This window comes from Lathyrus oleraceus, chromosome 4 (genome assembly GCF_024323335.1).
Source record: "Lathyrus oleraceus cultivar Zhongwan6 chromosome 4, CAAS_Psat_ZW6_1.0, whole genome shotgun sequence".
Classification (NCBI taxonomy): domain Eukaryota; kingdom Viridiplantae; phylum Streptophyta; class Magnoliopsida; order Fabales; family Fabaceae; genus Lathyrus; species Lathyrus oleraceus.
This window is the reverse complement of record NC_066582.1, coordinates 421,437,690-421,451,583: the sequence shown is the minus strand read 5'-3', so window position 1 is coordinate 421,451,583 and position 13,894 is coordinate 421,437,690. Positions and strand designations below refer to the sequence as shown.

At 32.7% G+C, this 13,894-nt stretch overlaps 1 protein-coding gene across 1 annotated transcript; it reads right to left on the bottom strand.

Moving 5' to 3' along the window:
- Positions 1 to 882: 882 nt before the first annotated feature.
- LOC127075814 (calcium-dependent lipid-binding protein) lies at positions 883 to 4,958 on the bottom strand. Its single transcript, XM_051017302.1, has 12 exons — positions 4,676 to 4,958; positions 4,397 to 4,531; positions 3,527 to 3,628; positions 3,361 to 3,411; positions 3,033 to 3,153; positions 2,828 to 2,946; positions 2,643 to 2,741; positions 2,271 to 2,351; positions 2,095 to 2,180; positions 1,721 to 1,946; positions 1,475 to 1,639; positions 883 to 1,385 (listed from the first exon to the last, which is right to left on the bottom strand). Exons 2-12 carry the CDS (start codon positions 4,499 to 4,501, stop codon positions 1,032 to 1,034), a joined length of 1,509 nt encoding a protein of 502 aa, XP_050873259.1. The 5' UTR covers positions 4,502 to 4,531; positions 4,676 to 4,958; the 3' UTR covers positions 883 to 1,031.
- Between the last annotated feature and the right edge of the window lie 8,936 nt (positions 4,959 to 13,894).

The window sequence follows — 13,894 nt, the reverse complement described above, 5'->3', positions numbered from 1 at the left end:
CATTGAACAACATAGGGTTTATTGTTGCTTGTAAGATTAACTATACTAAACTACTAATAGTGAAATTCTTTTATTGGATTGGAAGTCAACCCTCCAGACGTAGGTGTTGTTGCATCGAACTGGGTTACGAATTATTATGTTCTTTCTTGCTTTTTTGATCCATCATCTTATACAACTTAATCAGTTTAAGTTTAAGTTTATCTTGTCGAACCAATTGTCTAGGACATCGTGATTGACATGTATCCCCAAAAAACGTAATTTTTAACTCATACGATAGATATGAGATAAAATGGATGAAGGTAGTTAGTTTTTAATGGAATAGTGAAAGTAAAAGATAAAAATTATAACTTATATTTGACAAATTCAAAATGCCAGAGACTTGATCATTAATATTTCCTTATTTCATCCTAATGTATTCTTTAAATGCTAGCATATTGTTTTGAACTTGGGATTCCAAGTTCATTGTACTTTTGTGGCCAAAAGTTAGATGATGATGTAGCAGAAGTGGTGGAAGAATTACTTAAGTTTGAAATCTAACTCCATCATTTCTAAATGTACTGGTATGAGCTGCTTCTATATCCAAACTTCTCACTCTCCTAGGGTGCTCGGCCCCAAAGACTATACCAACAACATCATTAGGTAAAATTTGAGAATCACCAACTCTCTTTGAGTCAAACCCACTTCAATTTGTTCCTATTAGTATACAAGACCACCATGTTAAAAACTAGTATAGAAAAGATCCAAAAATGCAATTGTAACTATTGTTTTCTTCAAATTAAACTTACCACAATACTCTTTGATGCATCATTTACAAATGACCCATCTCTGTTTTTATGGGTTTCAATGTATTAACTTTTCAAAGTCTAACATAGAGATGACCCATCATTTAAAAATTGTTTAAAATCTGTTAATGTTACACATCAAAGTCTAACATAATATACAAATAAAAGTGATACAACACAACTGTACTAGATTAAACATGAGTCTGCAACTTCCATTCACTTCATTATTATACAATATACAAACAAGAACTATAGAGGCTTTGCACCGCCGCCATTTTCCGCTGCATTATGAACTGGAGTAGACGAACCACTCCTTCTCGACCCACTATGATGACCTGTTATGGTTCTTCCCATAAACTTTCCTGCCTTGGTAAGACCGCTAGTGAACGTTCCAAGACCACTCGTGACAAGTCCAGCTCCCGCGCCAAGGCCACTTCCAACAAGTCCAGCACCAGATCCGACCACCGACACTGCTCCGTCCAGTGCGTCCATTGTGCTACCGATAACCCCCGCCGCTTTCATTTTCTTCCTTTCTTCTAATATTGCTTTTTCCGCTTCTAGTGCAGCCAATCGCTCCTCCTTGTTAAACTGGTAATACAAGACCTGAAATTTCATTTCAAACTCATTTTTTTATCACGCAGAACGGGTCATAGTAACATCGCTGTTAAATATAACTAGATCATTGAACGTACCTTTACGGTCAAGGTTCCTCGATCTTTCTTATCTTTAACCTTGAGTGTATCGAGCGATGACAGCAGTCCCAATTGAAACTCCTTTTCGGTTTGTACTTCCAGGTCAATAAGAGGTAATTTCACAATTCCCAATCGCTTATCTTGTCCAATATCTTCGTCAAAAACCTGTTTCGAGAGTCGTGCACACTGTTTATGTATGTCGTATTAAATTAACCGGAGTATATAAACAAGAGAGCGGCATAAAACCTCGAAAATCAGTGACTGAGTCTCCTTGTCTTCTGCAATCAGTTCGAATGTTTGATCCCAAACAGGATTCAAGTTGTTATTAATAACCTTGGTTTTAACTTTGAATAAGGGTCGAATATACAAAACTACGTAAGGATCTGATTTTCCAATCATTTCCTTATTCTTTAAATCGGTCGCTTTCACTACAGTCACTTCAAGTCTTCCTTGAGGTTTAAGCTCCAGTTCACTGCAAGAAAGAAAACAAAAGTGCTACTCAAATTGGGAAGTATTGTTAACGAGATATCGTAAATATACACAGTCGTGTTTTGAAACTTTCATCAGCAATTGGAAATATAGATAAAAAAGGCATAAAATTTCGTAAGATTCATATTCACCTGATATCAACAGGGATACCGCCGAGTGGAACAACAATCCTATGTGGCCATTGGAGCGTATCATTAACAATTGCGTTCACAGTATCCTACGAAACGACGAGTAAAAATAAAACTAAATTACGAATGTTGATTAAAAAGTATAGGGAAAAGAGCTACGTAAAAGAGACAGAACTCACCTCAATCATATCTGAAACTCCGGGAAGAGCAGTTAAGCTTCCACCAACAGCTTTCAGAGTATAATCAATTTTTGGCTTCGGCTGATTCAGTTTTAATGGAAAAATCAGTGATTCCAAAAGTGAGAAATTGACCGGTTAACATGTAGACAACATTAAGAATTTAAGAATTTAGGAAAATGAAGTTATATGAACCAAATGTGTCACTGTCGTGTCAATGCCCACGTGTCACGGTTGGACGTTGACATGTGTCGGACAACGGACACGCGTTCAATCTGCTGAAATGACGGTGCTAGATAGCCTATTATTATATACATTCATGCGTGCACATACAAACAAATATTATTCTTTCCTTCCACGTCCCTCGACAATTACCTCGGCCAATAGAGCAACAACAACAGCAGAAATGCAAGGGATCTCTTCAGCAAGTTGGAATATAACACGGATAATGGTGAAAACTTTTAGATCCTTCAACTGAACCAAAAAAAAAAATTAAATTAAATTAAATTTTTACAAGATATAAAATGGACAAAAGAAAAACATTCTCCCAAGCATTGTACCTGAATAGGGATCGATGCAACATGGGCTTCAACGGCCAAAATAATACTCGGATCACCACCCCAACGGAAATCTATGTCCATTATGATTTGACCTTTGGTAAGACTCTGCACGCGAATACCTGTATGGATGATGAAATTATGCATGTATAAGTTGTTAACATACGAAAAGATTTAGGACAGCATTTGACTAAATCGTGAGAATTACCTTCAACTTTTGGAGCAACATTTCCCAGTGACAGTTTGCTGAACTTCAACGAAGAAATTCCGGGAGGTCGGTACTCTTCCAATAGAGGTTCAACAGACTCTCTGATAACCAACGTTGCGGCCTAATGGTGAACAAAATCCATCACAACAAAGTCATCTATTTAAACAAACCATCTATTACGAGTATGATTCTTCAAGACACAAAACATAGTGATATTTAAAGTAAACCATTACACTCATGATTCTGATGATAGATAGAAAGATATTCTTGAAAGATGAACAATTAATTAATCAAATAAACACGTGATAGATGCAAATGCAATACTCACTTCTGCCACAAATGGCCAAAGTTTGCTCAGGAGCTTGTTTAGCCATTTCACCTGAAAACAGAGGATGCAACAAAGAGTCAAGAACAACAGTGTTACTACACAACTAATAGGTGCATTGTGTAAAATAATTTCAAGTGGCAGGTAATACATAGAAATAAATTCTCACCTGCTCATATTCAGGGAAAGATATCCATTCAGGAAGATTTTCACCGCAAATTTTCTTCAAATCATCTCTGTTGAGAGATCCAAGGAGCTTGATGTCAACCGCCTGCAAAGTAAGAGAATGACAAATGTTAAAACAAAAAGAAAGAAAAACTACCAGACAAATTAAAACAGGATGTTTATTTTAATAGAAAAATAATGATCGGCTAAGAAGACGAATCAATTTGTTATCCTAATTCGGGCATGTTTGGTTGACTTATTTGAGTTTATCTACCGGCATAAACACTTGTAGAACTGTTTGGGAGAACTTATGACATGTCGATAAGCTCTCCATGATAGCTTATATGAAAACATCTTGACATTATTTTCTCTTTGGCTATCTAAATAAGTTAGATCGGATCAAATTTGATTTGAAAATCAAACTGATTGGATGATCAAAAAACAAAACCAAATGGATCAGACCGAACGATTTTCCCTCTCGAACCAATCCAATCCACAAACACCCCTACTAAATTCAACTCCAAGATCTCAAATACTACATCCGTTGAACATAGCAGTGGAGGATTGCATTTTACTACAACAATAAAGTAGTTCAAAAATCAAAAGGTTTTGCTTATATGGAATATACTACAGCACAGCAACTAACCGACGAACAATCTCCGAAAGTCCTTTATCTAAAACCAATTCCTTCACAAAAGCATACTCAATTCTCTTCTCCCACAACCTTGTTTTGATCCATCATATTTCTATTATAAACTTTAACCAAAACACACTAATTACATTTCAATTTATCAACTACTACCTCAGAGAAAATCCACACTGAATTCCAAAAATTCATAAGCAAAACCAAAGTCAACAAAACCATAATCCATACCTTTGCAATTCTCTTGGCACTTCTGTATCTCATCATACGAGCCCATCCAGCCATCAATGCTATGCCGAATAACATCCCCATAAAAATCCCAGAAATCAAACCCATTTTTCTAGATTCCAAAAACCACCTTTTTCCCTTTCAGAACAAAACCAAAACACCCATATAAAAAAACAAGTAAAAAACACAACTTTAACACTCAAATTGCAAAATAAAGTCAAAAACAACCCAAAAACGAAACTTTCCATGAAAATTGGGGGAAAAACTTAAAGGGTGTTTTACCTTAGAAGATGAAGAGCAATTGGAATGAGATTCTTGAAAAGAGACCAAAAAGAGCTCTGAGTTGTTGTGGGACTATAAAAATGTAAACTTTATTGAATTTATAGTCTTCACGAGCTTGAATTGAATTGAATTGAATTGAATGAAAAGAAAGCATTAATAGCTTTGTAGGGACTTCACAGCTTCAATTCAACACTGTTTGCATTCTCAGATTGTAATCTTCCGCGGATTTAGAAAAAGCAATAATTATCTGTAAAAGTAAAAGAGAAAACTGTATAAATGAAAAAAAAATGGTTTTATTAGGAATGTGTATTGTTCTATTTATAGTTATCATAAATATAAAATGTTGAATTAAATATTATGCATGTAATTTTAGAATGTAAAATTGAAAAATATGGTTAATATTCATTTTGAATATGTTTGTTGTTTTGAAATGCTCTAGAGAACTTGTATATGTGTGAAATATCTAAGAAGTGTATATCGATAGAAATTAGATTTGATTTTATTTTTGTTTTTAGTCGAGTCAGATTAGTTAGAGATGCAGCGAAATCACCTTATAATCAAAGTGTCTTTGATTTGTTTGAATGATTATTTTTTTTATCAAGATTAATTCGAAATTCTTGTTTATATAAATGGATGTATAATATTAATTTATATAAATGGAGATATCATTATGATAGTGAATTAATTGAGAAAATTGAAAGACTTGAATCTTGACTGTTTGAACCGTTTGGCATAGGAGACATCGGACCAAAAAGAGGAGTTTGTCTCCTTCTGACTGAGTTAACAATGACTTATCATATCAATTTGTATATCTAACCAAATTTATGGAGCAAACTAGGTCATGTGCCCCTTCACTTTTCACCCGGGTAATTCGGAAGCTAGTAGTATTAAATTTTGCATTTACTATTCTTAATTTTACATTTACTAATTATTTCTTCCTTCAAATGAAAATTGTTTTATTCAAATCATATATGTCAATTTTGAGAAAATAATTAATAAAAGTATTTTAAGAAAATACCTTATTTCCGGTTGAATTTTTGGTTGTGGAAAAGTTTAAGAGTGTCTTTGAATCTAGCATTTTAATGAAATAATATAATGTTATTAGAGAATTTAAATTAATTTAGAAAATATTTATTTTTTAGATAAAAATATGAAAATATTGTTAAAATGATAGAAATCTATTGGGTATTTGATCTAAATTTAATTTAATGATGTCCATAGCATATGGCATGGTCTTGTGGATGAAATGTATTTGGAGTTTTTTTTTTACGGTGACTCGCAAGAATGACTAGACTTTAATCTTAATGGCATAGAGGCTCTCAATTGGAACAATAATGCTAAAACATGTAACATGCTCTAATACGGGAGAAATCAAATGAATCGCAATGCTGATTATATCATGTTGCACAATATGGTGGGTGAAGCTTGGGGAAGACTAATATTTATAAAAACAATATTAGTTTACTGAGTATCAGTTTGCTATGAAAGGTTCATCGAAGTCAGGAGGTAATTTATAAATATTAGTTAGTCTCCGCCAAATAATAAGAGGATTGCGCTCAACACGGATGGAACAATCAAATGTAACCTATATGCAGGATGCAAAGGAATCATTCGAGACACCAAGGACCATTGATGTGATGGTTTTTCCCACAACATGGGAGTTGCTACAGTGATTAAGGCAGAACTGAAAATCATTCTTATTGGACTTTAGTTAATTTTTTATCGGAGACATATGAACATCATCTTCCAAATAGACAATAAAATAGTGTATCAAACCAGCAATATGAACACAAACAACATAGTTTTGGGAAAGATTTTAGTTTAGCACGTTATAAGGCTTCCTAATAGAGATTGAGAGGCTCAGATTTCATTACAAAGAAGGTAGTACAAGTGTGGATGTTTTGGCGAAGTTAAGCATCGTTCACACGGGAACGATGATTTATGATAGCTTTCCTCCGAGGATTATTTATGTCTTACAGACTGATTTTTAGGGGATATCTCCCCTCTGATAAGTCTCTTGTAGTTTTTATTTTTTCTTGGGTTCTTAGTCCTCCCTTTAATAAAAAAATTAATTTAATAATTTTAAAATAACAAAGAAAATTAAAAGTAATAATTAAAATTCCTCTTAAACTTTGTAGAATTTGAATGTCATATTGAATATTATTATTATTTTAAATTTTGCAAATCAATCCCCATATTTTTTAATTTTAAATTTTATTCTTAAAATTTATAAATAAAAAATTACAAATTGATCCTTAATAAAGTATAAAACTTACAAAAAAGGATTCTAAAAATTTAAGACGGGAAAATTTTAATACTTTATCCTAAATTTTTTTTTTGCAAATGGGTGTATTTCAATTGAATCATTAAAATCATTTAGATTTTTTTTTTAAATTTCAATTACCTAATTCAAGCACAGTCTAAAAATTACTTAATAACAAAGATTAGTGGAAACTGATAAGTACGAGCTCAATCTACAAATAATAAAAAATATAATAGAACGAGTATGAGTGTATTTCAATTGAATCATTAAAATTATTTAGAAATTTTAAATTTTTTTAAAAATTTTAATTACCTCATTCAAACACAATCTAAAAATTACTTAATAATAAAGATTAGTGGAAACCGATAAGTACGAGCTCAATCTACAAATAATAAAAAATATAATAGAACGAGTATTAGTTAAATATAGAGTTTCTCAATTAATCTTCTAAAAATAGTAAGATTATACAACAAAATACCATAATCAAATTTTAATCTCAGAGTCAGCACTCAATAAAAGATCAAGGATGTATTTTCTTTAGTTTAGAGAAATATGACTATTTGATTAAGGAAGCTCAAATTCTAAAAAATTTAAAGGGTTCCTAGGTGTTTTGACTCTAAAATATTTATCCAAAAAATTTACAAGATTAATTTCATCAATTTAGTATTTATAAGAATTAAATCATCAAAATATGTCAAAATCAAGTAAAACCAATTGCAATAGTTTTTGTGAATAAGGAATAGTCTAACTTGAGCTGAATGTAATTTAATTCAAAAAATGAGTAGTCGGTTTAGTATTACATTGTTCGTTAGTTTTTTAAGGTCATAAATTAGTTTATTGAGTTTGTAGATATTTTTCTTACCTAAGGAATCAAGACTACAAACAATTTTCATACATATTTCTTCATCTAGATCACCATATAAGAAGGAAGTGTCGATATCTGATTGGTAAAGATATTGATTGGACGAAGATGCCAAAGAAGGGAGGATGTGAATGATAAGCTAATTGTTTTAAAATAATCAAGACTATGTATTTTTTTGGTGAAATCCTTAACAATTAAAGGAACTTTTTACAAACCAAAAACCTTAAATTAAAGTTTGAATATCTATTTGCATTTAATGGATTTCTTATAAGGAGACTATTTAATAACAGTCTAGGTATTGTTACTTTTAGTGAAAAATGAATTAAAATTTTAACTTATTTAGTATAAGGAAATATATTTTTAAAAAGGTAAATTCTGTAGTACCCATGAGTTTTGGTTGGGTATTGTTACTTTTAGTGAAAAATGAATTAAAATTTTAACTTATTTAAAAAAAAATATTAAAAAGTGACATGATATTGAGTAATATTGTAATTATTGGATGATAACTACACAACTGAATTCAAGGAGTATCAAAGCATTCACCTTTCAAAAAATGGTCACGTCTCTTGAGACAAATATTTTATTGTTTTTAAATTAATGTTTAAATTCACTTTTGATACTCCTATTTTGAAGTTTTGAATTTTTTAATCCTTTTAAAAAATCAGATTTCTAGTCCTTCAATTTAATATTTCTTGAGTTTTTTTTTGTCTTCATCCACTTTTGAAAAGGTGACAATGATGTGGCATGGATGAATAAGATAACAATAATAAAATATGTGGTAATAACTAGGATAAAAATTAAAATTAAAATATTAATTAATTTATATTATTATTTTGGGTTAATACCATTCTACTTTTTGTCATATAGATGAATTCTGGTTTACCTTGTAAATAATCTTTTATAAAATTAACTTTGTCATATGAAGATTATGTTGTTTTAGATCCTAAAATATTATTTATTATAAAACTAGTCTTGTCATATGAAGAATTTGTTGTTTTAGATCATGTAAAATTGTTTTTTTTTTGTAAAACTAACTTTGTAAAATTGTTTTTTTTTTAAATTAACATTGCCATATGAAAATGGCAAGGTTAATTTTACAAAAAAATAATAATTTTACAGTGTCTAAAATAAAAGAATCTTTGAATTGTAAAGTTAGTTTTACAAAAAATAATTTCACAGAATCTAAAACAACATAATCTTTGTATGACAGGATTAATTTTTCAAAAAAAATTACATGGAATAAATCAGAATTCGTCTATATGGTAGGAGGTAAAATGGTATTAACCTTATTATTTAATAATAATATCAATTATGATATTTAAAAATAATATATATTAAATTATAATTAATTTTTATTATCTTTTTATAAATAAATATTTTGTTATTATTTTATGAGTTAAAAAAAAATCAATTCATTTGCGTTATATGTATTTATGATCTTAATAGACTTTTGAATTTGGTTTTGAACAAAATTCACAAAGATTTTTACAAGATTGGAAGTTTTATATTTTAATTTCATGAGAAAGATCCAAGGAAACATACTTTTATCATCTGCAATAGTCAAGAAATATTTATAGTCAAACATCAGATGAGTTGAAAAGGATTCGAGTTCCCATATATTTATCCATACGAATCAAATCAAAGATTTTATTAGAAGTAGTGATGCTATAAAAAAGAGGGAGCTTCTTTTGTTTAGCCAAAAAAAAAAGTACCATAAGAAAAAGAATGTTTAATAGTTTGAAGAAAAGGAAATTGCTTATGCAAGTGTACAAATTTATCACGAGAATGATGGTCTAATCTTAGGTGCTAAATACTCGAAGATTTGTTATAATCAGTATGAGAGATAGTATTTATGATATTAAAATCTTTAGGATGAATGGATTATTAAAAATATTGTGAATTTATGTGTTTGTAGGTACAACTATCGAAATTTTTACTCAAATAATCCACCTTTTAAAAAAAACAACCTATTTTTCATATTAATGCTCAAACTGCCCCACTTTGAAGAGGTGGCGCCAGATGAATCGGCGCCTGCTCTCTAAGTTAAAGAGGTGGCGCCAATTGGATTGGCTTATACACATGGTGCTGCCAATCCAATTATCACCCATGTGTAAAAAAGGAGAGGAGTCGTCAATTGGTCTGACGCCTCTGTGTATTGCGTAATTTTTTTATATATAAATAGAGGTGTTGTGTGATTCATTTTTTCACACCTCTTTTCATTATATTGCAAATATGATTCGTCTTCGTCGTCGCTATGGAAAAGTGATTTATTCGAGAGACAAGCCTCCGATGGAGATGCTCTTCTGGAACATCTGTCGTTTCAAGTAACTACATAGTGAGTTGGTTCGTTGGTTAGACGGAAACATACCTGAAGGCGAAAAAATTAGAAGTATTGAGAGACTCGATGTCTTACGTGGATGGGTGTGAGTAAAAAATGATAAGGATGTTAGGGAAGTGATCTTTGGACCAAATGATAAGTATTGAGAGACTTGATGCCTTACGTGGATGGGTATTGAGAGACTTGATGCCTTACGTGGATGTTTGAATGTGATTGTATGAAATGATATTTGATATTTGAATGCATTGACTGTTTGAAATGAATTGTATGGATATGAAAGATATTGAAATGAATGAACATGATAACATGAATCAATTGACACAAATTTTGAATGAATCAAGACCTAAGGACCAAAATGGGAAATGATTAGGACTTATCCAACGATTCATGGACCAAACACCAATGAAAATGACATGTAATAGACTAAGTGATGAACTTGACGAATGCCTAATCATTGATTAATAGACATGACCATAACCTTGATGAACAATGTCAAGAATGAAACAAAAACTCTAGCAAGACTCAAGATGTACATTGAATTAGGTCATAATCAAAGATTCATGGACCAAACAACAATGGCAATGCAAATGGCGTGAATGACATTGGCTAGATGAAATAGGTTAAGCATGAGGGTATGATCAGAGGATATGATCAGATGCAATGCTAGGGATGAATTGAATCAAGTGGAAGTTGTGATGTCATGGAAATGGGCTTGAACCAATGAACATAAACAAGCAAAAGATGAACATGTAAGGCCATGAAGTAAATTCTAAACAGACCAAAGAAACCTCCATAATAGACCATGAACAAGTGGGCCTTGAATGGATCTTGACCAGGCAAGTAAAGCATACACAATGGATGATGCAACAACCATATGGCTAACAAACACCACAACAATCATTTCAACCTTTCCTTGATGCATCATTCATACCAATGTCTCCCTTCAATCGTCATGGTCTCCCTCCAATAACTCAAACACAACCCAACTACTCTAGCATGGGTCACGAACTCATATATGGCGGTAGCGCTTCATTCCAGGTGGTGATGTTCCTGGATCCTGAAATCCTCAAACACCTTGGGTGAATCATCAATGTGGGTTAGGCCCATGCATTAGGGTAGCTAGGGGATGTGGTGTTGGAGGTCGGTTAGATCATCTCGGTCAACGACATTAGTCTTTGTGGTATTCGTATGTAAACGCATATTAATATTAATATCAATTGGTCCGGTTTCGAATTTTATCTAAAATATACATTATTTTTCAAAAAAAAATACACAACACACATAGGTGTCAGCTTAATTGACGTCTCCTTTAAAACCTCACACACAGGCGCCAATTGGATTGGCAGCACTATGTGCATAAGCCAATCCAATTTGTGTCACCTCTTTAATTTAGAGAGCATGCGCCAATTTATCTGGCGCCACCTCTTCAAAGGGAGGTAGTTTGGGAATTAATATGAAAAATGGTTTATTTTGGGATTTTTTTTTGAAAAAATGGGTTAGTTGAGTAAAAGTTTCACAACTATCTGCAACCATTGAAATGATCTTAGTGGTGATTTTTTTTATGACAAGTTTTTATCAACACTTTGATTTTGATGATGACAATACTTTGTGTCCAACGATATTGAGTGAAGTCTTTATCATCAAGGTAGCTCAAACGGTCAAATATACTCTTCATACATATCAAGTTATCTCTTTGAAGTCAACACAAAGTCAAATTATGTTTCAGTGAAGACTTTTGTCAAGAAACTCCTCTGATAATAGTGATCAATCATAAAGATATCTCAACTTCATCTGTTATAAGATTCAAGGTTTATGATAGTGGTAAAGTCAAAGATAATAAGGCAAAGAAACTTGAAGCTTCAGAGTTATGAATGAGAGGAAATGTGGAAGCTTTATGGTCAGTGTCGAGTGATCGGTGTTTGTAAAGGTATAAGAGTAGCTCTCATATTACTAAGGCAAATCACATACAAATTTTTAATTGTTTTGAAGCCTCTCTGATTTTACTAAAATCACCTGAAAACCCTTTTACATTTAACTAATAGATTAGGGATTTGTTCTAATCAATTAAGAAAGTTTTTGTATGGTATGATTGATTAGCCCATTAGGGTTAATCATTTAGTTCTTTTAAAACACTCATAATCAATTAAAGTTTCATGTAATTGATTAGTGATGTTGCTTTTTAAAAACTTTTTTTTAGTTTGTTTAATCGATTAGTACTAATGAATAAATTATTAGATGCATTAAAAAACTCATAGATTGTTTTCATTTTTTAGATACATTTTTTTTCTAGAGGTCTCCTCCTCATTTCAAAACACTGTTTACTGTGGAAATCGGTAAACAACCGCTGGTCCTCCCTAGGCTTTAAAATGAAGGGTTACTTGCAGGATCGACCAGTTGATCCTAGGACATGTGCTAGTGCAAGTGAGACTTGTCCAGACTTCGACGAAATGACTTTGTGAGGAACGACTCCTAACAAAGTGTCGAACAAGCGTAGGGTTTTTCCACACGAACGGTTTTAAACAATGTTATCGCCTATAGGTGACTCGTGACCGACAGCGCTACAACATTCAAAAGAGGTATATGACGAACACGCTTTTGGTGAACTCTATTATCGTAATAGAATCAGTGTCGACAGCGTAAACGACAATGTAAAATGATAACTCAAAAGTAAAAGAAATTAAGATAAAATGTTCAACGGGAAAAATTGAAAAGTAGGGAAGTTACATTGAAATAAATGTGGTGATTCACGTAAATAGCACTCTCAGAAAAAACTCTTGCTTCCTCGCGCTGGGAATGGGAAGTTTTCTTACAAGTGATTTCGTAGTACAAAGTGAACACCACGATCCCCTTGTGGGATACTCCTATTTATACTAAACTAGAGGAAACTACTCATAATCTAACTCCTAGAAACTAGCAGATGTTATGACACACGATCTGCATAACCGCCGCACCCATGTCTTGCTAACTGCTCCACATTATGGCGCTCTTATTCCTTTTGGAACTGCTATTTTATTTTAAATTTCAAATTTCTCCCGCCCAGACGTTAGGGCGAAGCTGTCTTCTGCACATTTGACCATAATTCTTTAAGTCCCAAACCTCACGTTGGTCGACATAATGGCCTGTCGACGGAGCCAACTTTCCCTGTCGGCTTCGTCCTTTGGTTTGTTTTTTTTTTCTTTCTTGCTTGCTTCCAACATCTCTTTATCTTTTGGTAGGGTATGATCCTCACATTCATAGGACTCTTTCATTACTTGTGCTTTCAACCTGCCTTAGGAATATTTCGCGGTAACAAAATGCCCCCCAGAGATGCCATTTTCGACTGTCGACGTTGATGAGATGATGGCATCTCTGAAACTGTCGAATTACCTCTTATTGTTCCCGTTTCTACTTAGTGGGACTTCTGTTTACCCCACGTGGGTGACGTCAGACAATCATGACGAACGTTTATTCTTCTCCTCGAGACGCATAAAATCAAGTCTACGTCATTTCACGTCTCCAAAACTGAACATGTTCGTCTTTTCGCTTGCCCTCTCTCCTCCACGTGTCTGTAGGCGTGGGAACGTGAGTATACGTGTCGGCCCTGGAAGTTCAACCGCTCCCACTTCTCTGCTCAGGGTTTAAGCTCTATAAAACCCTCATTCCTTCTTCTTCTTCTCTTTTTTGCTTTCTTGATTCAACATTCACTTATTTTTCTGCTTTTGTGAAAACTCTTCCACTCCATAACGAAGAAACCTTCTGTTCTTTCCATGGCCAACT